This window comes from Microcaecilia unicolor, chromosome 3 (genome assembly GCF_901765095.1).
Source record: "Microcaecilia unicolor chromosome 3, aMicUni1.1, whole genome shotgun sequence".
NCBI lineage: Eukaryota > Metazoa > Chordata > Amphibia > Gymnophiona > Siphonopidae > Microcaecilia > Microcaecilia unicolor.
In genome coordinates, this window is record NC_044033.1 from 334,967,342 (window position 1) to 334,993,010 (window position 25,669).

The 25,669-nt window shown below is 46.5% G+C and overlaps 1 protein-coding gene across 1 annotated transcript in view; it reads right to left on the minus strand.

The window, feature by feature from the left end:
* The window catches only part of LOC115464717, a 362,726-nt gene that overhangs the window by 183,734 nt on the left and 153,323 nt on the right, over positions 1–25,669 (minus strand). The window contains 5 exon segments of the mRNA XM_030195078.1: positions 11,571–11,655; positions 11,809–11,922; positions 13,615–13,729; positions 19,280–19,428; positions 24,024–24,087. Coding sequence (XP_030050938.1) covers positions 11,571–11,655; positions 11,809–11,922; positions 13,615–13,729; positions 19,280–19,428; positions 24,024–24,087 — 527 coding nt within the window.

Genomic DNA, 25,669 nt, shown 5'->3' on the forward strand with positions numbered 1-25,669 from the left:
CTCTTAGGGACTTGTTTAATTCTTTTAAGTCCAGAATAGGGCAAAAAGACCCACCTTTTCGCGGCACCACAAAGTAAATGGAGTAGCGGCCGCAGCCGAAATCGGCGGGAGGCACCGGGGGAAACCGCCCCAATGTGAATCAAGCCTTGTAAGGTCTCCTCTACCGCCGTCCGTTTGGCGGCAGAACCGCATCGGGACTCCACAAACACGTCTCTTATCGGGGCATCAAATTCTATTCGGTATCCTTCTCTGATCAGGTCCAAGACCCACTGATCTGAGGTAATCATGGCCCACTCCTCGAGAAAGAGGGAAAGACGTCCTCCTATAACAGGAATCGAGGAGGGGGCCGGCGCACCCTCATTGAGAGGGTCGCCCTTGAACTCCAGGTCTTGAGCCTGCTGCTGCGGAACGTTTGTCCGAGCGAAAGGAGTTCCTCTGCTGAAAACCGGCCACGAGAAGTGGACCCAGCAGAATGCCCCGGGCGGTACCTTCTAGCTTCACGGAAGCGAGATCTATAAGAGGAGTGAACCGCCTGACCCTTGGAGGGAGGCCGCGGCCTATCCTCGGGTAAGCGCTGGGGTTTAGCATCTCCCAGGCCTTTCACAATTTTCTCCAACTCCTCACCCAACAGAAGGCCTTGAAAGGGCAACTTCACCAACCTTTGCTTAGAGGCCATGTCCGCCGCCCAATGCCGTAGCCACAGAAGACGGCGAGCCGCCACTGCTACAGCCATCTGTTTAGCCGAAGCTCTGACAATATCATAAAGGGCGTCAGCCAAAAAGGACAAGGCCGACTCCATTCACGGAGCCACTTCAGACAAGGGCTCCACTCCATCACCGGGCTGTTCCACTGCCTGTTGCAACCATGCCAGGCAGGCTCCAGCAGCATAACAACTGCATGCAGACGCCCGAATAATAAGACCAGCAATTTCAAAGGACCGTTTAAGTGCTGATTCCAGTTTACGGTCTTGCATGTCCTTCAGGGCAACACCTCCTTCAACCGGGAGGGTAGTTCTCTTTGTCACAGCTGTGACTAGGGCATCCACCTTAGGCACTGCAAAGCGAGCCAAATGCTCCTCACTCAGAGGGTATAATTGCCCCATAGCCCTGGAAACTTTCAAAGGTCCTTCGGGGTCAGCCCATTGAGCTGAAATAAGCTCTTGGATGGAGTCATGCAAAGGAAAGGCTCGAGCAGGCTTTTTGGTACTTGCCATCCTCGGATTTCCAGAGGAGGCCACGCCACTCCCAGGATCTTCAATAGAGAGGACCTGTAAGACAATCTGAAATAAGCGCTGGCAGCTCCTCGCGGTGGAAAATCCTCAACGCGGACGGATCATCTGGATCCAGTGGCCCTTCTGCACCTTCCTCTGGTTCCTCTGGCCACGAGGGCCTGCCAGACCCCTCAGAGTCACCACATCCCAACCACGGGGGGGGGGGGGGGGGGGGGGGGGGGGGGGGGGGGGGGGGAAGGGGGTGCACCACTCTCTGAAGGAGAATTTACCCTTCTGCGCTTCTCTTGCGGCCAGCTATCAGGGAAAAACGCCTCAGAGGGCAATCCCAGGCCTGCATCCACCAGAGGGGCAGTAAGGGGGGCCGTAGAAAACCCCTGTGGCTGAGCTCTTTTAAGCATATATGCATTATGAAGCAATAATACATAGTCAAGGGAGAAAAACTCGCCCTGGGCACCCGGTTCCAGTCCGGGGCTAGTAGCTCTTTGGCCAGCCTCAATTCGAGGGCCCCCTCCGGTCTCCAGACCCTCTGCCTCAGCGGGGGTCGTGCCATGTGGTGCTTTCAAAATGGCGCCCGCTGCCAGCTCCACCGAGCGGGAAGAATCATTGCTCGCCATGCTCGGGCCGGCTCTTACGCCTGAACAGCACGTTTTACAGAGCCCTGCTGCTGATCTGTGCTTGCCACACTTGGAACAGCGCTTAACACTCTCTGCAGCCATCGCCGAAAAACAGCCGAAAATTCAAAATGGCGGCTTTGCGCCAAAAACGTCCCGATCGTGGGCCCTCCCCGGAGGAGTCAGAAAACACTCTTACCTCACTGGACCGAGTATACAAGCTCCAGTCACGCTGTAGAAACTGAAGAAAACCTCTTGCTTTTTTTTTTTTTTTTTAAGCGCTGTGAGGAAAGTAGAGAAAACAGCAAAAGAGGCAATGAAATCAACTCCGGAGGTACAGAACAGTGGGAAAGGCAGGGAAAGGCGAACCAATGTGCCTGCATCCACCAAGTATAGAGTGGGAAAGAGCAGGGAAAAGTGAAACTAATGTGCTCACATCCACTGGGGGGATGGGTAAGGCAGGGAAAGGGCTAACCTATGTGCCTTTAAAGTGAAGCTGCTATAGCCTCTAACACCCCGGCTAACAACTGGCAAGCCAGGAGCCACCCCCAGGCAGATTTTTTAAGGAGCTTGATCAAGCTGCAACCACCCTGCTTGGGGAGATAGAGAATACTGAAGAGGCAGTGGAGCTAGCTGACCATGTGGCACTGTGAAATTTGAGTGCTCTCTATCTCCCCCTGCTGGTTGATGGACACAACCCATACGTAATGGCTTCATCTACTCGATGACAAGGAAAGGCTTATTTTCAACCTCTGGGACATACAGATAAGTTTCTACCTGAGCTTGGCAATAGCTTGTTTCAATGGGAAAGACATGGAGGGGCATAATCGAATGCGAACGCCCATCTCCATGGGCATCTATGTCCGAAAACGGGTATGTGAAGAGGCAGGACCGACCTTTGTTATCGAAAAAGATGGGCGTCCATCTTTCGTTTCAAAAATACAGTTTGGACGGACCAAATGCCATGGATTTGGTCCCTTCTGAGATGGGCGTTTTTATTTTTAGCGATAATGGAAACTACAAATGCCCAGCTCAGAAACGTCCCAATCCAAGCCATTTGGTCGTGGGAGGGACAAATGTACAACATTACCATAGCTCTTAGGGGTGAAGGGGGCAACTACATGTGGGTACAGTGGGTTTTAGAGGCCTCCCATTTACCAGCACAAGTGTTACGGGTGGGGGGGGGGGATGGGCCTGGGTCTGCCTGCCTGAAGTGCACTGCAGTACCCACTAAAAGTGCTCCATGGACAGGACTTGTTGCTGCTATATAACCTTGGCACAGCAGTTCACACCTGAAAACTAATCTCGCTGAAAACGTCCTTTATTTGAATAAGCACGTTTACTCACAGTTAACTGCAGATCAGTGGCGTAGCCAGACTGCCAATTTTGGGTGGGCCTGAACCCAAAGTGGGTGGGCACAAAATTTTCTCTCTACCCCCCTCCCCCAGGAAATATTTAGTCACACTTTTCAGTGAGCTTTCAAAGGCCAAAACCTCCTGTCTCAGGTCAGTATAATGCTGTTACAGTAGATATCTCCTGACCTAAGGAAGGAAGTATTGGTCTCTGAAACTTTATTAACACAGGTACCATATTACTTTATCCTAAATTAAAAATAAAATTATTTTCCTTACCTTTGTTGTATGGCCATTTACTTTTTCTCATTGTGTTGCTCCCAGTCTCTAGATTCTGCTTTCCTTCGTCTTTCTCTTGCCAGGGTTTCCTGTCCATTCATCACTTATGGCTTTTCATCTTTTCCTCACCCTTGTTCGCCACATGCCCCTTCCTCTTATTCTCCAGTCTTTCCCTACTCTGTCCTCTCCCTCTTTCCATCCAGCAGCTCCCCTCTTTCTCTCCCCATCCTGCCAGTGTCTCCCCTCTTTCTTTTGCATCCAGCGTCTCCTTTTTCTCCCTACCCTTCCATTCAGTGTCTTCCCTCTTTCTCTCCTTACCACTCATCTACCCTCTCTCCTGATCCTTCCATCTAGTGTCTCTAACTCCCCTCTCCTTCTATCCAGTGTCTATCTCTCTACCCTTTTCTATTCAGTCTCCCGCTCTCCACATCCTTCTAGTTTCTCCCCTTTCTCTCTGCATCCTTTTGTGGTTGCAAAAACTGTAGAAAAGCGGTATAGTCTCCTGTTACACTTTCATCCATCTCCCCTCTTTCTCTCCCTACCCTCCCATGTCCAGCAGCTCTCTTCCCTCTAGTCCCTTCTTCCTCTTCCTTCCTTGTCCAGCAGCTCTCCAGCCCCTTCCTCCTCTCCCTCCCATGTCCAGCAGCTCTCTCCCTTCCATCCAATCCCCTCCTCCTCTCCATCCCATGTCCAGCAGCTCTCTCCCTTCCCTCTAGTCCCTTCTTCCTCTTCCTCCCTTGTCCAGCAGCTCTCCAGTCCCTTCCTCCTCTCCCTCCCATGTCCAGTAGCTCTCTCCCTTCCCGCCAGTCCCTCCCATGTCCCAGCAGCTCTCCCTTCCCGTCAGTCCCTTCTTCCTCTCACCAGGGGCGTATCTGGAATCCGGCGGTAGGGGGGGCCAGAGCCAGAGAGGGGGGGCACATTTTTGCCTCCCTCCCCCCCCCCCCCCGCCGCCGCCGCCGCCTCCTCCCCGCCGTCAACCCTCCCCCGCTGCTTACTTTTGCTGGCGCCGAGGTCCGACCCGCAATCGCCGTTTTTCGTCTTCCTCCGTGGCCATGCTTCCAGGAAGTAACGCTGCAGTGCTGATTCGTTGAATCCAGTTCGACGTCTGACGTCAGACGCCGAACTGGATTCAACGAATCAGCACTGCAGCGTTACTTCCTGGAAGCATGGCCACGGAGGAAGACGAAAAACGGCGATTGCGGGTCGGACCTCGGCGCCAGCAAAAGTAAGCAGCGGGGGAGGGTTGACGGCGGGGAGGGGGGCCAGGGCGACATCTGCGGGGGCCCAGGCCCCTGTGGCCCCACGCAGATACGCCCCTGCCTCTCACTCCCATGTCCCAGACGCTCTCTCCCTTCCCTCCAGTCCTTCCTCTCCCTCCCATGTCCCAGCAGCTTCTCCCTTCCCATCAGTCCCTTCTTCCTCTCCCTCCCATGTTCCAGCAGCTTCTCCCTTCCCATCAGTCCCTTCTTCCTCTCCCTCCCATGTCCCAGCAGCTTCTCCCTTCCCTCCAGTCCCTTCTTCCTCTCCCTCCCATGTCCCAGTAGCTCTCTCTTCCTTCCCTCAAGTCCCTTCCTCCTCTCCCTCCTATGTCCCAGCAGCTCAGCCACTTTCCCCCCAGGCCCGTGAATCCACATCCTTCCCGCGCTGTCGCAGCCCTTTTGTCCCGCGGAGGCAGCGTTTCCTTCTTACCCTGTCTTCTCCCCAGGCTCCGCTGCATCGTCCCTGCAAGAGGAATCGTTTTCCTTTTCGGCCGTCGCGCTGCACTGCCATACACACAGGCAGCTTCGCTCCTCCCCCGCCGCGTTCATCCGGCCCTAACAGGAAGTGCATCAGAGAGGGCCAGAATGGACGCGGCAGGGGAGGAGCGAAGCTGCCTGTGTGTATGGCAGCGCAGCACGACGGCGGGAAAGGAAAACGATTCCACTTGCAGGCCGGGACGATGCAGGGGAGCCTGGGGAGAAGACAGGGCAGGAAGGAAACGCTGAACGCTGCCTCCGCGTGACAAAAGGGCAGCGACAGCGTGCGAAGGATGGGCGGGCCTGGAGGGAAAATGGGTGGGCCTGGGCCCGTCCAGGCCCACCCGTGGCTACGCCCCTGCTGCAGATTACGACTACTACTATTACTATTTAGCATTTCTATAGCACTACAAGGCGTACGCAGCGCTGCACAAACATAGAAGAAAGACAGTCCCTGCTCAAAGAGCTTACAATCTAATAGACAAAAAATAAATAAAGTAAGCAAATCAAATCAATTAATGTGAACGGGAAGGAAGAGAGGAGGGTAGATCAGAGGTTGTGCCCCACTGGCAACGAGTCTCGCTGGTACTGAGATTAGCAGTAGGTCCGAGCTGGCAGAATGGTGTACAATGCCTCTTTCAGCAACATTCAAGGTAAGAACTATGTTCTCTAACGTGGCTAACACATGAAAGGGATCTAAAAGTGTCTTACACAAATGGCCACTACCTCATGGACTACCGGAAACAAAACAGGGCACACTCTGACCCAGTAAGCAGAGGGAAAAGCACCATTTATTTATTATTTATTTGTTGCATTTGTACCCCACATTTTCCCACCTATTTGCAGGCTCAATGTGGCTTACATAGTACCGTCAAAGGCTTTTGCCCAGTCGGTGGATAACAAATACAAAGTTGTATAGTGATCGTATCAGGTATAAGTGGAGGGTCGGAATGGATGAAGATTGCGTGTTGCCCTGTACGATCATAGTCATGCAGTGTTGGTAGGTGAAGAGGGTTACGTGGGGTCGTTGGGGTAGGCCTTTTTGAAGAGGCACCTCTGCCTATCCATAGACTGGTGCTTATCATGACTGCCAGCTCTTTGGGTGCTAGGGTATTCCCAATATTAAGCAGATGTCTTCATTTTGTCCAAGAAGGGATCACTTGTGATGGGTTTAGCACCCCCAACCTTTCTGAAAAGTTGGCTTTTATGGTGTGGATTATATTGCATTAAAAAAAAAATAGCAGACCTGACTTTACAAATTGACCTATTTAGTTAATTAGGGGTGATACTTTAAAGTATATTAAAACAAACAAAAACCAAGCACAAGCCCTGCAGGTTTTAGGGGCAGTTCTTTACTGCAAGAAGGATCAAACATTCCTTCAGGCTCCTCTTCCCAAGAAAGATGAGATTTTAAGTACTCTTAATAGTCAGGGGTCCTTTTACTAAGGTGCGCTGAAAAATGGGCTGAGCCAATCCAAGATGGCCGAATAGACAGGAAGCAGAGATTTTTTTCTCCCCAGAACTATTTTCAAATTTCAGTGTTATCTTCTTTTTTTTTACCCATAATTCTGAGAGAGCATGCCTAAGCGAAAGGGGAAACCGAAGGGACCTCCTCTCCCTCGGACAGAGACCCCAGGACCGAGGCAAACATCTATCTCAGCTTTCTTGGCATCTACACCTGCGGGCGTATCCGCTGCCAGTATGAGGGACAATACTGGCTTGGAGAGCGATCTTTCGCTCAGTCCGCTGGGTCCTGCTACCCCACCAATCCCACAAGCTACCGGAGCATTGTTTCCAGAGGCTGGAAGTGTAGCGCCCCTGAAGGGGAGGCAGGCTCCGATGGAAACAGCAGCTATGGGAGAGAATTGGGAGGAGAGCCAGCTAATGCGAGCCCCAGAGACTGACGCCGACCAGCAAGCGGAATCTCTGCTTTGCGCGGAAGCGCTTCAGCCCCTGAAACGACCGGCCGAAATATCGCTGGAGGCGATATGGACTGCTCTAGAAAACCTTCATAAGGTTTGTATATCCTTTATTACAGTATCATTGAACAATTCTTCTCAGATTAAAGACATGAAAAGCAAAATGGAACTTTTTTCCGCTAAACAACTGAATAACGAACAGAACATTTCTAAAATACAAGCTACTCAATCGCAATTGGTGGCTGAAAAATTGTTGATCTCTAGAAAAATTGAGAATTTAGAGAATAACGTGAGAAATTTGAACTTACGGTTACTCAATTTTCCGGTGTGTGCCATGATCTCGCCGAAAGAGATGTTTTTCAGACTTTTGAAGGAACAATTAAAATACTCTGAAAAGATGTTACCTCCATTACAAAAAGTATTTTACTTACCGGTGAAAAATACTACAGAAATTTTACAAGAGCCTCAATCGAAAGTAGAAACGCCCACGTTAGATTTAACGGCTTTCCTGGAGCAATCCAGGGAAGAGATAAAACTGAGATCAACATTACTTGTGACATTTGTCTTCTTGCAAGACAAAGAAATGCTGTTAAAGAATTATTTTCAGAAAGCAAATGTAGATTTTCTTGGTGGTAAAATTTCTATATTTCCTGACATATCGAAATGGACTCAACAACGTAGAAAGAAATTTCTCGAAATGAAAACGGAAGTGCTTTCTTTACAGGCACGTTTTCAGCTTCGTTTTCCATGTAAATGCTTAGTAATGTTTAAAGATCGGAAATATATTTTCTATGATGATAAACAACTGAATGATTTTCTTAAAGCCCAGAAGGCAGCTAGGTAAGTCCACACGTCTTAGCAGAAAATAGATAATGTAGAGCCTGAGATGTTATCAGAAATTGTTTCCTATTATGCCAAGTCCCTTTGGTTTAACTTTGAATCTTGGATCCCCATAATGTGGGCTAAAATCACCAATTGTAATTTAGTTTTTCTTTGTTATAAATTTTCTTTATCATATTTCACTTATTGGTGATTGTATGTCTTGAATATTATTGCAAAATATAAATAAATAATTAAAAAAAAAAAAGAAAAATGGGCTGAGCCAGTATAGGCGCGTGTTTTGGCCGCGCACAGATCCATTTTTCTGTGCGCCTGTCAAAAAAAGGCCTTTTTAAAACATTTGCCGAAAATGGACATGTGGCAAAATAAAAATTGGTGCACGTCCATCTTGGGTCTGAGACCTTACTGCCATCCATTGACTTAGCAGTAAGGTCTCACACGGTAACCGTGCGGTAACCATCTATGCGTGTAGAATGATGATTACCGCCCAGTTTCCGCTGCGTGCAGGAAAATAAAAATTATTTTTCAGTGCGCATAGTGGGCGCGCATAAAAAATGAAATTACTACCCGGGCCACACGGTAACTCCAAATTGACACGCGCAGGATGCACATACTCGGCTGAGTAAAAGGGCCCCCCTGTTTCACAATTCAGCTTAATGTGCCTCTTTATCTCTCTCTTTTTATCAAGATGGTTCAGTCCATCTCAACAAAGGAGGGTGGGAAGAGAGTGAAGCCACACTAACACAGCAGAACAATGACCCTACTAGCCTCCTGCTTCACACTGATAGGCTGCAGAAGATAATTTATTCATCTACGTTAAGATAACCCTATAGGAGAGTTCTCCACTTAGAATTTCTTCTTAGAAGGTCTTTGACACAGAAATACAGATAGGATAAAACTGGGTCCCGCTTGCCTAGTCTTCCTGGCCCATTTATGCAAACTGCTTTTCGAACTTCAAAAACACTCCGGGTATAACTCAACTTATGCTGTGAATGAAAAGTGCAAGACAGACAGCTGGGATCTATGAGTGAAGGCAACATTTCAAAAGGCACTTTTGGGAAACACAAAAATTGAATGATGAGATCATCTAACACAGGAATGGCTTGAAGGCAAAGAACTGCCATGTTTCATGCATTTTGGTGCATGCTGCAGAAAAACAAAAATTCATTATTCAAGCTGATCTACATAAAATGGTTCAGTACACATTTTTTTTTCTAAACAAACAGAAAAATGAGTTGGTCCTTAAATATGATCACAGTTAGAGCTGTAGTGAATAGCATTATTTTACTGTTTGGCCAAAATACGAATAATGAAAGATATTATTTGGCCGACTACGAATACAAATAATGGGGCCCTGAACTTTAATATAACAAATAATAAAAGAAGCAATGCGAAATCAGAGATCGACGTGTTTATTTCAGTAGGATTTAACGCAGTAGAGCCCCAGATTATTTGTATTCAAATTTAATTGGAATACAAATGGGAGTAGAGCCTACCAACTACCAACATCGTGAGCATTTAACACAAACTAGTGGAATCACGGAGCCCAATATGCTACACCCACCACAATGCATTGCTGATGTGACTCTGCAGTGCCCTTAACAGAAAAGGTGTCACACTCACCCGAGATCCACATCAGAACCAGGGAAAGGCTGTCAGAGGATAGAACACATTCTGCTGTCATGGAGGTGGGTACAGCATTTGAGGCTGGCATACAGGCTGGGGAAAAAAGTTTGTAAAGTGGGTTTTTTTTTGTGGGAGGGGGTTAGTGACTACTGGGGGAGTCAGTTGAGGTCATCCCCGATTCCCTCCGGTGGTCATCTGGTTAGTTGGGGCACTTTTGGGACTTGGACCTGAAAAAAAGGGGTCCAAATAAAGCGGACCAAATTCTCGTCAAAAACGCCCTTCTTGTTTCGATTATCAGCTAAAGATGCCCATCTCTCCTCGGCCGATAACCACGCCCCAGCCCCGCCTCTGCCACGCCTCTGCCACGCTCCCGTGATCCTTGTTCGTCTCCGTGACGGACTGCAGTTGAGGACGCCAAAAATTGGGTTTCAATTATACTGATTTGGCCGCCCACGGGAAACGGATGCCCATCTCCCGATTTGGGTCGAAATATGGGCGTCTTTCTCTTTCGAAAATAAGCTGGATGGTCTTCTCTATTTTGGTAATTTTATAGGAGATGACCAAATTCTACATTTTGGAACTTTACAAGTTCACTATCAACTAGCAGCTAGAGATGTTATTCCCTTATCTTCAAGATAAGCGTTTCATTCAGGTAGGACAACTAATAGCACGGGGTGGAGGCCTGAAGTCGGCTTTTGAAAATTTAGTGGGTGGACAAGTTGTTAGAGGTTATATATCTTTTGTTTATGGGCTCCTTAGCACCTTAGGTAAATGGAAGGCTACCTACAGGGGGCATGGAAGAGGGATCTAGAGAGTTTTCTGAGGAGGAATGGGAAAATGTCTCAATGCGATCTCATCAATTGTCACATGCACCTCAGATTATTGAGAACGGTCTTAAGGTACTGGTGAGATGGCATTACTCTCCATCTAGACTGCAAGCCATTATGAGGAAAGGGGATGGTTTATGTTGGAGAGGGTGTAGCCGAAGGGGAACATATACTCACATCTGGTGGGAATGTCCTAGGGTCCAGAAAATATGGAAGGAGGTATCTGCATATAGGCAACAGTTACTAGAGACTCGTATAGCGTGTACTATGGAAAATGCCCTACTAAGTGGGAGAGTGGAAGGGATAACGGGAGCTATGGATACATTAATACAATTGGTTTTTACAGCAGTTCGACTGCTGATTGCCTCACATTGGCATACACGGGCCATGCCAAAACAGGCTGTATATTATACGCAAACAATATAGATTGACTACCTTAAAATCTAATAAATGCAAATATCAGGAAATGTGGGGTGATTCCTGCACTTGGAAAGACATTCTCTGAATTTTGGGGAGCGGAATGGGAGCAGAGAAGGGATGGGGAGAGTCTATTTTTAGTTTTCATTATTGGAGGTGGCAGTTCGTTATATATAAAACGGACACATGTTCTTAATTTTTTCTGTTAAGAGATGCTGTCAGTTATTTTGATTGAAAATTCATATAAATTTACAAAAAAAAAAAGAAAATGGAGGTTGTGAATTCCTGTGGCCGCCTCGTGAGACTGCTGTGCCATTTTCGAACTGGGAATGGCATCATTACGGTAAGCTGCACTATGTACTGTGATTTGCATTAATCTATCAGCAACACAAAATGTCAAACTGAACCATGTCAATCAATAGTGCAGAAGCCTCTCCACCTCCAGCAGCCCTTTCAACAGTACAGATTTCTCAACCCCAAAACACTCAAGGGTGAAGGGTTTTGCAGACCTGATCCCACCCCTGGGATACCCACCTCTATCCGTGCCTCCTCCATCTTCACAGACAGTTTAATCTGTCCAAAGTAGGGAAACAGACAGAGGGAGGAGAAGAGGAGATGACAACCTTTTATCCAATCAGCGCTGAATTCCTGAATTGTCCTAGCTGACTTCAGTAAAGATGTGCAGGAGGAATTTTATACTTACTTGTTACAGAAAGACGAGTCTGTTCAGACATCTGTGATTCAGGATTTTCCATGAAGGGAAGATCTTCCTCTTGCTTAATACTCAGTGAGAACACAGATGTTACAACTGGAAGGTCTGTGATATGAAAAGAAATTTAGAAGGATTCACCAAGTATCTGATAATACTAAATTAGGAAACTGATTTTAAGTGTCCAAATGTTTGATGTTAATGACCCATCTCCTGTGATCTAAAAATGCAAAACCCATTAAATCTAAAACATTTACTTACTGTTGGTGGAGCCATTTGGATTTTCTTTTCCTTCCCACTCACATTGTTGAGTGAAATATTTCTCATCTTCCTTTTTAATCTTGAATATAACATCAGGATTAACAATTGAATAACCTGTTCATAAGAAGTAGGAAAATTACACTGAAATTCTATTTGTAGAATCCCTCGGGAAGTTCCCTCTGCTTCATGTTTTGATGGAGCAGTGTGTGATTTGTGCATGGAGGTCTGTGTATAGGTATCTTGGGGGGGGGGTGTATTTGTCTGACAAAGCTTGGAGAGAAGAGGCATCAGTGGTCCCACACTTGATTAAGATTATATCATAGAGGTTTTCTGGTATAGAGAATTCTCTTCATTTCCCTCCTAGGTGGAGGCATTGCAGGAGTCAATCTTCTGGTTACCATTTAGAGGGGTTACATGTTGTACAGTGATATGTCATGACGTCATGCAGAAGTCTCAGAGGAAATCTGAGAGGTAGATCCTCTCTCTGGTCTTCTGTGCCAAAATATTTTATATAGGAATGGGAGGGAGACTCCTGCTGGTGTTGTGTGAAGCCTCTAGTTTAAGGTCTACATTTTATCTTAAAAAGGAGAGCAGCATCTTTTGCAGATCCTGTAGCAGTGGAGTCTTTCACAGGCTCCTATTGAATATGGGATGGCATAAGAAGCCAAGATCTAAATTTTAGGTGCCCATCCAGCTCATTTTCGAAAGTGATCGCCGGCCATCTTCCGACACAAATCAGGAGATGGCAGGCGATCTCTTGAACCCGGCCAAATCGGTATGATCGAAAGCCGATTTTGGCCGGGTTCAACTACTTTCCGTCGCGGAACCGGCGAAATATCAAGGGGATGTGTTGGTAGGGTAGTGAAGGCGGGACAGGGGCGTGCTCACGAGATGGCCGGCTTCACCTGATAATGGAAAAAAAAGCCAGGATTGACAAGCATTTCGCTGGCTGTACTTGGTCCCTTTTTTTTCACAACCAAGCTTCAAAAAGGAGCCCCAACTCACCAAATGACCACCGGAGGGAATCGGAGATGACCTCCCCTTACTCCCCCAGTGGTCACCAACCCCCTCCCACCCAAAAAACAAAATTAAAAAACATTTTTTGCCAGCCTTTATGCCATACCCAACTCCATGACAGCAGTATGCAGGTCTGTGGAGCAGTTTTTAGTGGGTGCAATGCACTTCAGACAGGTGGACCCTGGCCCCCCCCCCCCCCACCTGCTACACTTGTGGTAGTAAATGGGAGCCCTCCAAAACCCACCCAAAACCCACTGTACCCACATGTAGGTGTCCCCCTTCACCCATAAGGGCTATAGTAATGGTGTAGAGTTGTGGGGAGTGGGTTTTGGGGGGCTCAGCATCCAAGGTAAGGGAGCTATGCACCTGGGAGCTATTTTAATGTTTTAAAAAAAATTTTAGAAGTGCCCCCTAGGGTGCCAGGTTGGTGTCCTGGCATGTCAGGGGGACCAGTGCACTACAAATGCTGGCTCCTCCCATGACCAAATGCCTTGGATTTCGCCGGGTTTCAGATCACCGGCATTATTTTCCATTATGGCTGAAATCCGATGCCGGCCATCTCAAACTCGGCGATCTCTGACATTTGGCCGGCCCAACCGTATTAGCGAAGCAAAAGATGGCCGGCCATCTTTTTCGAAAATACGGTTGGCTCCGCCCGCTTACGGCGCCGGCCCCAAAGATGGCCGGCCAGCTATTTGGCCGGCGCTGTTCAATTATGCCCCTCTATGGTATCTAGTTCCTGTGATTTTTATGAGCTTGTGTGGTAGATGACAGAAAACACATATTTACCTCGTGAGATGAGGATGACATGAATCTCCTTGATGACCTTCTTGTACAGCTGCTTCTGCCATTCTCCCAGAAGGTCCCAGTCCGCTTCCAAGAAATAAGCAGCAACATCCTTGAATGTGACCAATGTCTAGAACAGCAAACAGGACACCCTACATCAAATTATTTTTTCATTTCATTTTATTTCTTTAAACATACACCTATCAACATACTTCTAGATGGTTTACAACAAACATACAGTGGGGGAAATAAGTATTTGATCCCTTGCTGATTTTGTAAGTGTGCCCACTGACAAAGACATGAGCAGCCCATAATTGAAGGGTAGGTTATTGGTAACAGTGAGAGATAGCACATCACAAATTAAATCCGGAAAATCACATTGTGGAAAGTATATGAATTTATTTGCATTCTGCAGAGGGAAATAAGTATTTGATCCCTCTGGCAAACAAGACCTAATACTTGGTGGCAAAACCCTTGTTGGCAAGCACAGCGGTCAGACGTCTTCTGTAGTTGATGATGAGGTTTGCACACATGTCAGGAGGAATTTTGGTCCACTCCTCTTTGCAGATCATCTCTAAATCATTAAGAGTTCTGGGCTGTCGCTTGGCAACTCGCAGCTTCAGCTCCCTCCATAAGTTTTCAATGGGATTAAGGTCTGGTGACTGGCTAGGCCACTCCATGACCCTAATGTGCTTCTTCCTGAGCCACTCCTTTGTTGCCTTGGCTGTATGTTTTGGGTCATTGTCGTGCTGGAAGACCCAGCCACGATCCATTTTTAAGGCCCTGGCGGAGGGAAGGAGGTTGTCACTCAGAATTGTACGGTACATGGCCCCATCCATTCTCCCATTGATGCGGTGAAGTAGTCCTGTGCCCTTAGCAGAGAAACACCCCCAAAACATAACATTTCCACCTCCATGCTTGACAGTGGGGATGGTGTTCTTTGGGTCATAGGCAGCATTTCTCTTCCTCCAAACACGGCGAGTTGAGTTCATGCCAAAGAGCTCAATTTTTGTCTCATCTGACCACAGCACCTTCTCCCAATCACTCTCGGCATCATCCAGGTGTTCACTGGCAAACTTCAGACGGGCCGTCACATGTGCCTTCCGGAGCAGGGGGACCTTGCGGGCACTGCAGGATTGCAATCCGTTATGTCGTAATGTGTTACCAATGGTTTTCGTGGTGACAGTGGTCCCAGCTGCCTTGAGATCATTGACAAGTTCCCCCCTTGTAGTTGTAGGCTGATTTCTAACCTTCCTCATGATCAAGGATACCCCACGAGGTGAGATTTTGCGTGGAGCCCCAGATCTTTGTCGATTGACAGTCATTTTGTACTTCTTCCATTTTCTTACTATGGCACCAACAGTTGTCTCCTTCTCGCCCAGCGTCTTACTGATGGTTTTGTAGCCCATTCCAGCCTTGTGCAGGTGTATGATCTTGTCCCTGACATCCTTAGACAGCTCCTTGCTCTTGGCCATTTTGTAGAGGTTAGAGTCTGACTGATTCACTGAGTCTGTGGACAGGTGTCTTTCATACAGGTGACCATTGCCGACAGCTGTCTGTCATGCAGGTAACGAGTTGATTTGGAGCATCTACCTGGTCTGTAGGGGCCAGATCTCTTACTGGTTGGTGGGGGATCAAATACTTATTTCCCTCTGCAGAATGCAAATAAATTCATATACTTTCCACAATGTGATTTTCCGGATTTAATTTGTGATGTGCTATCTCTCACTGTTACCAATAACCTACCCTTCAATTATGGGCTGCTCATGTCTTTGTCAGTGGGCACACTTACAAAATCAGCAAGGGATCAAATACTTATTTCCCCCACTGTATGTAATAGTTCACATAAAAAGAAACAATTACAGAAACAGAAAATCTTTCAAAATAAAAATGGGAAAGTAGAAGAAAGCAGTCAAGTCTTTATCTTTTTTCAAAACATCAAATAATGCTACACACACCACAACTTCAAGGGTAAATTGTTCCAAGTTATATACATCATACTGAAAACACACACTGAGGGGCATAATCAAACGGCACCGGCCAAATCGATGGGCGGCCATCTTCGGGGCCAGCTCCGCGAAGGGGCAGAACCAAGCGTATTTTCGAAATACGCTTGGCGCCTGCCAAATCGCTCGCCGGGGTTATATGAGATGGCCGACTCTGATTTTGAACCATAATGGAAACCGGAGTTGGCCATCTCAAACTTGCGCAAAATGGAAGGCATTTGGGCGTGGGAGGAGCCAGCACTTCTAGTGCACTGGCCCCCCTGACATGCCAGGACACCAACCGGGCACCCTAGGGGGCACTTTTAAAAAATTAAAAAAATAAAACAATTATCTTCCAGGTGCATAGCACCCTTCCCTTGGGTGCTGAGCCCCCCAAATCCCCCCCTAAAACTCACTGGCCACAACTCTACAGCATTACCGTAGCCCTAAGGGGTGAAGGGGGGCACCTACATGTGGGTACAGTGGGTTTTGGGGGGTTTTGGAGGGCTCCCATTTACCATCACAAGTGGAACAGGTAGGGGGGGGGGATGGGCCTGGGTCCTCCTGCCTGAAGTGCACTGCACCCACTACAAACTGCTCCAGGGATCTGCATATTGCTGTCAGGGAGCTGGGTATGACATTTGAGGCTGGCATACAGGCTGGCAAAAAAAGTTTTTAAAGTTGTTGTTTTGAAGGTGGGAGGGGTTAGTGACCACTGAGGGAGTCAGGGGAGGTCATCCCCGATTCCCTCCGGTGGTCATCTGGTCAGTTGGGGCACTTTTTTTGGACTTGGACCTGAAAAAAAGGGTCCAAATAAAGCGGACTAAATACTCGTGACGGCCGGCTTTCTTTTTTCCATTATCGGGCGAAGCCGGCCATCTAAACGCACGCCCCCGTCCCACCTTCGCTACCATGCTGACACGCTCCCTTTGAACTTTCGTCGGCCCTGCGACGGAAAGCAGTTGAAGCCGGCCAAAATCGGCTTTCGATTATGCCGATTTGGCCGATTTCAGGAGATCGACGCCCATCTCCTGATTTGTGTCGGAAGATGGGCGGCGATCTCTTTCGAAAATAAGCTGGACTGTCTCATAGAAGTTTTATACCACAGCACTGCTAAGAAGAACGAAGGTTTCTAGAAGGAAGACATTTAAATAGTGTGCGATATTTTATAGGTGTCCAATGCAACTCCCTCAGAATGGAAGAACTAGGCATTAAATGGGCAACTTTATAATCTAGGTGCCGCATACGTAAATGCCTAGAATACTAGCATTTCGGTGTGTATGTGTGTATGCACCTGCATAACTGCTGGTAGGGTGCCTAAGCGCTTTTCTGCAAATACCAAATTACATAGCGTGTACTTGCAAGGGAGTGACACAGCACCAGAAAACCTCATTTAGGTGTCTGCACTTACGCCAGCTCTATGGTTGGTAACACAAACCATCTAAATGTGAGTCGTGCCGATCTCAGGTCAGGTCAGTATTCTATAATGGATCCCAGGCACTTAGGGCATCTTTCACTAACGCACGCTCACGTTTTTGGCATGCGCTAAAATTGTGAGCGCGCTAAACATTAGAGACGCTCATAGGAATACATTGGTGTCTCTAACGTTTAGCACGCCTACAATTTTAGCGCATGCCAAAAACGTGAGCGTTGCGTTACTAAAAGACCCTCTTAGAATCTGTTATGGAGAAGGATCCGACTGCACGTCCTTGGGGTACCTACATGACTACAGGAGCCTACACAGCAAACGCAAATTGTAGGCGCATTAAAACAGCGAATGCGCCTTTAGTTTTTATGTTTCAACAATTTTTTATTGATGAGGTCACATGGTATACAAGTCCATCTCAGTCAATATAAATCGTATAACAGCGAAGTCTAGTACATATTACTAAACCTGAAATGTCCATCATCAATGTTTTCCAAACTTTTCTCCCCTATCCCTTCCTTCTTGTCTTCTCCTATATCTATAATGTGTACATGTATAATTACTGTGCAGTTGCATAACTATTAACAATAAACTTTTATATGAAACTCCAATATTTATAACTCGTGTTTTACTCAGTGTATTATCCCAACAATATTTACTGGTGGGTCCTCTTAATGTGCTCCTTCAAAGGATTGTTCGCCTATCTAATAATACACATGTCCCTGTATTATGCATTGAACATTACCCTTCCCACTCCAATACCCCCCTCCCCCCCAACCTCCCTCCCCCTCTACTCGCTTAAAATGTTCTCTAAACATCATGGTTAGTTACCTCTACCTCTGCACATGCTATTCCTACCAGAGTGTAAAATATTGGTCTTGCTTCTTTTGACACTGTGCTGCTCTTATAACAGGGGCAGATTATTGAGCACTGTGCTTCTCGCTTTATGTGAGATACTGTGTAAATATCTGTTCCAAATTGAAATAAAGACTTTTCTTTTCTTTGGGATGCCGCGTGCCGCTCTAGCCTGGGCCCTTAGTTTTTAAAATGTTGCAAATGGAATATGTAAGTTTTTGAAAGTTACATCTGCTTTCTTCATATTTTGCACAGTACAAATGGATGTGTCACTGTTTCTGTTTCTTGGCTTCTTGATGGTACAGTTTCATTTTTGTCTACATATTTCTATATTTAGTTTGCGGTTACTTATTCTATACTTCACAAGGGTCTACCTATGACTGTGTGTGAAAAGGTCCAGGTATTCTGTTAGCATCAAGTGTCTGTGTAGGACTGGTCTGTACTAATCCAGCTTGTTTTGCCTTCCAATAGGTGTATTAATGTTTTTCTGCCCACTGCAATGTTCAGTGTGTTGTTTTCTTTTCTGGGAAAGACCTTGTGTGACCCCCCCCCCCCCCCCCTCTCCCGGAAGTTAGCTTGTAAACATACTAGATTCTGTGGTCCAACTTGTTAAGAACACTTTTTACTTTGTAGTAAAAAAAAAAAGTATTTTTTTAAGAGCTGTACTTTATTACTTTTACTTGAGGGTTTTTTTTTTGGATAAGACTTTCTACTTTTACTCACTACTTTTGAAGCCAGTACTTTTACTTTTTACTTAAGTACTTTTAAAACTGATGAACCCCATCTCTGAAAAACTGATAAAGGATGAAAGATGGTAGATGTTGAAAGAAGATGAAGTTAAGAGACAGACACCTATTTTTTTAAGAGCTGTACTTTATTACTTTTACTTGAGGGTTTTTTTTGTTTGTTTGTTTGTTTGTTTTTGGCTAAGACTTTCTACTTTTACTCACTACTTTTGAGGCCAGTACTTTTACTTTTTACTTAAGTACTTTTAAAAATTGATGAACCCCATCTCTGAAAAACTGTAGATGTTGAAAGAAGATGACGTTAAGAGACTAACTGGCGCTATGGGCACGTTAGCGTTTTTACGTGCGTTAAACGCTAACGCGCCCATAAAAACATATAGGCGTGTTAGCGTTTAACATGCCTTAAATTTACAGGTGCGTTAAAAACGCTAATGCACCTTAGTAAACATACCCCAGAGAGACATTGGATAATGGTGGGGGAGAATAAGAGAAAGAGAACAAATGAAAGGCAAAAAGACAAAACTGACAATGAAAGGAGAAAAGTAAAAATAAGAAAAATAGAACAAACACACACTGAGGCGTATTTACAAAGTTGCATTACCTCACTATCCCTGGTCTAGAGGAGGCATCTTTCTTATAGGAAAAGTTTGTATTACCTGATTACTAGCTTTAATCCAGGCATCAGGCAGTTCCTCACGTGTGCCTGTGGTGGTCAGATTTCCTCTTTCCTCAGATCCCTGAAGCTCGGTCCCAAATCCCTCTCGCTCAAATCGGATTAAAATGTCAGGCTTGACGTTGTGGGAGCCTGTTATATGAAAAAGACAGTAAAATATGTTCAAAAATGTAACACAGAGCCGATGAGTGCTCAGAATTATGCTGTTTTCATAGGTACATACGCAGGCTTACCGCTCGCTATAACGGAAGTACCGCCAGGCTACTGCAGCAGCCCAGCGGTACTTCCCACACCTACCACGCCGTCATTTCCGGCGCTACAAAATGTATTTATTTTTCTAGCATTGGATTGTACCCAGCTGTAATCGGGTGGTGGTAAGGGCTGCCCCCCCCCCCCCAAATGGACGTGCGGCAAGTGCTTTAACTTGCCGCACAGCCATTTCTTGTAGGAAAGCGAGACCTTACCTTTTACCAGCTGCGGTAAAAGTGGGACTTGGTGCACGTGTAAAACACGCACTGACGCCAGTGCTGGTCCTCTTTTGCCGCAGCATGGTAAAAGGGCCTCTTACCTTCCATTGCCTCAGGTACAAGCTTAGATTGTCAGCCCTCCAGAGCCAGAAAAATATCTACTATGCCTGAATATGCACCGCTTCAATAGCTTTTGGACTTGCAGGTATTTGCCACCGGCTGGTTTCTGCTGCGAGCTGGGGACACTAATGTGGCTTTATAGGCGGTCGGTGGCCCAACTGTTTGGGGAGGCTAAAGGGGGTGGGGTTAGGGGTGGGGCCAGGGGTGGAGCTTAAATCCATAATTGTCTGATAACACACAGAAAAAAAAAATAAATAAAAATAAAAGTCACAATTAATACCTTTTATTAAATTTAGATATTAGATATGTATCATATGTCAAAGAATAAAGTGGTTGCTCAAAGCATATTCTAAGCACAATCGCTCAACTGCAAAACACTATGCACAACTTTGTGCAAAAACACACTCAGAACCTTACTGTACCATAAATATTACACTGGGCAGAACCTAAAACACCAATATACCACCCATACGGAAAATGCAGACTGTCAACAATATGAAACAAGGGATCATATCATCACAATTCTCATGTAGAGCCACAAAACACCCTAATTCATGTTTAATGTGGGATAAAATGCCATAAATAAGTAAATAAATATAAACTTTTAATGTTGAGCACCTGATTCTCAAAGTGGACATATTCCAAACATTATAATGAAAATAAAATGATCTTTTCTACCTTTGTTGTCTGGTTGTTGGATTCTGCTGCTATCTGTTCTCAGTGCAGGTCAGGAAGTCATCCTCGTTAAATATCTCCCTGGCAACCCCCCCCCCCCTCTCCCAGCAGTAAGGTAAACAAACCATAAACCAATTTCTACAATTGGTTACACAAGGCTAGAGAGCTTTCACTGCAGCTCCTGCTGTGAGGATGGAGGTAAATCAACAATTTAAACCTCTCAGAGCACAGCAGGGGAGGCTTAGCCTGTCCAAGCCTCTTATACCAGGCGCCTATATGCGGCTTAGTAAAAGCCCCAAGAGTTTAACTGATTCCAAATTAAAGTTAAAGCATACTAAAAATCGGCATAATGACTGAAGGTGTCGTCGTTGATGATACGTTGAAACCTTCTGCTCAGTGTGCTGCTGCAGCTAAGAAAGCAAATAGAATGTTGGGTATTATTAAGAAAGGAATGGAAAACATAAACAAGGACATTATAATGCCTTTGTATCGCTCCATGGTGCGACCGCACCTCTAATATTGTGTTCAATTCTGGTCGCCGCATCTCAAAAAAGATATAGTGGAATTAGAAAAGGTGCAGAGAAGGGCGACGAAAATTATTAAAGGGATGGGATGACTTCCCTATGAGGAAAGGCTAAAGCGGCTAGGGCTCTTAAGCTTGGAGAAAAGGCGGCTGAGGGGAGATATGATAGAGGGCTATAAAATAATGAGTGGAGTTGAACGGGTAGATGTGAAGCATCTGTTTACGCTTTCCAAAAATACTAGGACTAGGGGGCATGCGATGAAGTTACAATGTAGTAAATTTAAAACGAATCGGAGAAAATTTTTCTTCACTCATCGTTTAATTAAACTCTGGAATTCGTTGCCAGAGAATGTGGTAAAGGCGTTTAGCTTAGCGGAGTTAAAAAAGGTTTGGACGGCTTCCTAAAGGAAAAGTCCATAGACCATTATTAAATTGGACTTGGGGAAAATCCACTATTTCTGGGATAAGCACTATAAAACGTTTTGTACTTTTTTGGGATCTTGCCAGATATTTGTGACCTGGATTGGCCACTGTTGGAAACAGGATGCTGGGCTTGATGGACCTTTGGTCTGTCCCAGTATGGCAATACTTATGTACTTATGTAATAGATACATGTAAGAATTCCCTCTCCTGATCACTCGGTGGTGTAGTGTGATATTTCTCTCTTTGCATTTTTAGCCCTGTTTCATGCTTTCTCATTCTTAGACCTCTTGTCAAATATATCCTGCTTTTCTTGCACACTGTCATGTCTCTGCAGTGCAGGGCACCGGAGGATTGTCGGCCATCTTTGTTTGGGGCTTTTTTCCAGGTTCTGGTGGCTATCTTTGATAGGGGCGGCTGTGGTGGTGGCAGCCATCTTGGAGTGGGGCAGCTTCAGGAAGGAAGCCAATATTTGGGTGCAGGGCGTCTCCGATTGGGGCAGCCATCTTGTATTCAGCTGTGCAAGCTTAGCTCTAATGCTCACACTATTTAAGGCCCCGTTCTCAGTTCTTCAGTGCTTTGGCTTCTACTCAGTTCGCTGGATAGTTGCTCTGCCGGTTCCTGGATCGGCTATTGACCGCTGCCTGGTTTTGACCCTTGCCTGCCTTTGGACCTGCTATTTACCGCTGCCTGGTTGTGACCCTTGCCTGCCTCTGGACCTGCGATTGACCGCTGCCTGGTTTTGACCCTTGCCTGCCTCTGGACCTGCTATTGACTGCTGCCTGGTTTTGATCCTTGCCTGCCTCTGGACCTGCTATTGACCGATGCCTGGTTTTGGCCTTTGCCTGTCCCTGGTTCTTCGTTCCTCGCTGCCTGGTCTTACCCTGTGGACTTTGTGCTGGACATTGTTCTCTCCGCTGTTGGCTACTTGCACTCAGGGGCTCAACCCCTGGGGAACGGTGGTTGGCACCGGGGGGGGGGGGGGGACTCAGGGTTTTGGCCGACAGCCCGGTGAGGGGTTCCCTCATCGAGTACAGGGGCTCACCTCTCAGTGTGACAAGCGTGACACACACCTTTTACTAAATACTGTTCTTTATCGTCATTAACATTCTACCACTCGACTTCATTGAATTTGTGATCGTTCACTGTCTCTTCTTCAATATGGGGTCTTGACCATTCCCTATTATTGAGGATAACACCGGGACGTTCTCTTTAATTACTTCATCTTATAATCTTACTTAACTGGTTTTTGACCTTCTCATGCTCTTGGGCACACACTAAAGGACCAATGTACTGAAGTATATTAAAGCCAAAGGAAGCACTAAACATGTGAATCTATATAATACCATTAATGTAATTTGGCAAGATAGTCAGTTCTCATTAACTTTAAGGCAGACTTTAAAGTAGATTCACAAAAAATGTCATGAGCTGCATTACAGGCAGAATCGTGCAAATCAGTCTAAGAATATTAAATGCATTACTGGAAACTGCATGACGTACAGAGATCTGCACCAACCCACCAAAACAAAACTCAACTACACCACATTCATCGGTCTTGTTCCCCCCGCAACAACAGAGAAGCATCTCCACTCTCGCCTGCCCTTCCAAAAGTACAGATTTTTCAAAACCCATGACACTGTAGGATGGCGGGTTTCCTGGACGATTCCACCCACCCCATCCCACCTGCCTCCATCAGGTGCCTCCCTGTCTCTATGAGCAGCCTATTCCATTCCATCCAAACTAGGGAAACAGATACTGGGAGGAAGAGAGAAGACGACAGCCTCTTATCCCACCAGTATTAAATTCCTAAATGATCCCAACTGACCTTAGTCAAGATATACAGGAAAAGGATTATACTTACTAATTACAGAAGGGTGATTCTGTTCAGATGTCTCCGATTCAGGCAGATCTTCCTCTTGTTTAATGCTCATTGAGAATACAGAAGTTATAACTGGAAGGCCTGTGATGAGAAAACACGTCTAGAAGGATTCAGCGAGGATCTAAATTAGGAAATGCATTTTAAGTCTCCAAGGAGTCCTTTTACCAAGTTGTGGTTAAAAGTGCCCTGCGCTAGCGGCGGGGACTGTTTTTGCTGCATGCTGAAGCCCTTTTTACCGCAGCAGGTAAAAAGGCTGAAAAAAGACTTGGCCATGCGGTAAGGTTTCACTTACTGCGTGGCCATGTGTGTGTGGGGGGGGGGGGGGGAAGAGCTTAATGCCACCCATTGAGGTGGCATTAAGGGCTCCTGTGCTAACCCAGTGGTAACTGGGTAGCGTGCAGCACTGCCCGATTACTGCTGGGTTAGCGCCTGTGGAAATATTTTCTGAATATTTCTGCTAGTGTGGGAGATGGTGTACACTGAGGCTGGAACTACCGCCAGAGCAGGCATTGGGCTGGCGCTAGCTCCAGAATAGCCTGCGTTGGGCATAACATCGCTTTGTAAAAGGACCCGCAAATGATCACTGACTCATCTCTTGTGATCTGAAAATGCAGAGCCCTTTAAATCCAAACCATTTACTTACTCTTCATGGGGTCGTGCAGGTTTTCTTTTCCCTCCCGCTCAAATTTCACATCTTCCTTTTTAATCTTGAATATAACATCAGGGTTAACAATTGAATAACCTATTAATAAGAAGTAGGAAAATGTCATTTAAATTTATATGTAGAACCTCTGGGGAGGATCCATCTGTTTCCTGATCTGAAGAAACAGTTTGTCAGCGTGTATATATCTTGGGATGTCTATATTTATTTTTTGTTACATTTGTACCCCGCGCTTTCCCACTCATGGCAGGCTCAATGTGGCTAACATGGGGCAATGGAGGGTTAAGTGACTTGCCCAGAGTCACAAGGAGCTGCCTATGCCTGAAGTGGGAATCAAAATCAGTTCCTCAGTTCCCCAGGACCAAAGTCCACCACCCTAACCACTAGGCCACTCCTCCACTCCCTCACCTCCCTTCAGGCCTTCTCTCCCTGTGTCCCGCCCTTGCGGAAACAGGAAGTTACATCAGAAGAGGGCGGGACACAGGGAGGGAAGGCCCAAAGGGAGGTGATCTGCCGCTGCACTTTCACACAGAGGTGAGTGCTGCCGATTTGAATGCAGGGGGCCCAGTGGTGGATGGAAGGGGGCTGTCGACGGAATTTTGTCCCTCCTGCCCTCCCCCTCTCGGTGACCCTGGTATAATTGACTAGCGTGTAGCTGTCATGTCATACACAGAAGTTGGAGTTCTCAGAAGAAATCTGAGAGGTTAAGTCCTCCTTCTGCTCTTCTGAGGCAAATTTCTGTTGCATTGAAAGAGAGACAGACTGCAGCTGGTCTTGTATGAAGCCTATACTTTAAAGTATGCATTTTACTTATGGCAGGGCCACCAAGATGGGGGCAGGGGAGAGGGGCAAGATTCCTCCAGGCTTGGCCTCCAAGGTAGTCAGATCCAGTGTCTTTTGTTTTCTTCCAACCCCACTCCAGTCCTCTACTTCCCTGGGGTTATTAAATGGCAGGCAGCAGTGATTGACAGACACTGCTCTGCCAGCCATTGGTCCATCTTCCTGCCACGTCCCGCCTATGCAGAAACAGGAAGTTATTTCACAGGAGGTGGGACTTGGCAGGAAGAAGGACAGTGGCCAGTACAACAGTCTCTCTCGATTGCTGCTGCCTGCCTCTCAATGACTTCAGGCAAGCAGAGAACTGGGGTGGGTGGGGGATGGGGGTGGATGCAGTGGCAGGGGGTTGGCGGCAGTGGCAGGGGGCCCCTTAACATTATTTGCCCCGGGCCCGGCTTTGTCTTTTGGCGGCCCTGTCTTACAGCACAGAGCAGCACTTTTTGCATCAGAACCAGGTCTGAATTTCAGGTGCCCATGGAACCTGGCACCTGTGATTTTTCCAGCTCTGATAAAATAACAGCACCCACTCCATTAATGTGCCTGTGTGGTAGATGATACAGAAGACATATTTACCTCGTGATGTGAGGATGTCATGAATCTCCTTGATGACCTTCTTGTACAGCCCCTTCTGCCATTCTCCCAGAAGGTCCCAGTCCACCTCCAAGAAATAAGCAGCAACGTCACCGAATGTGACCGATGCCTGGAAGAGCAAACAGCACACCCTCATGTTTTGAATAACAAACTTTGCAATACCATGTCTGTTGGTGAGATAAGATGTTCATTACATTATA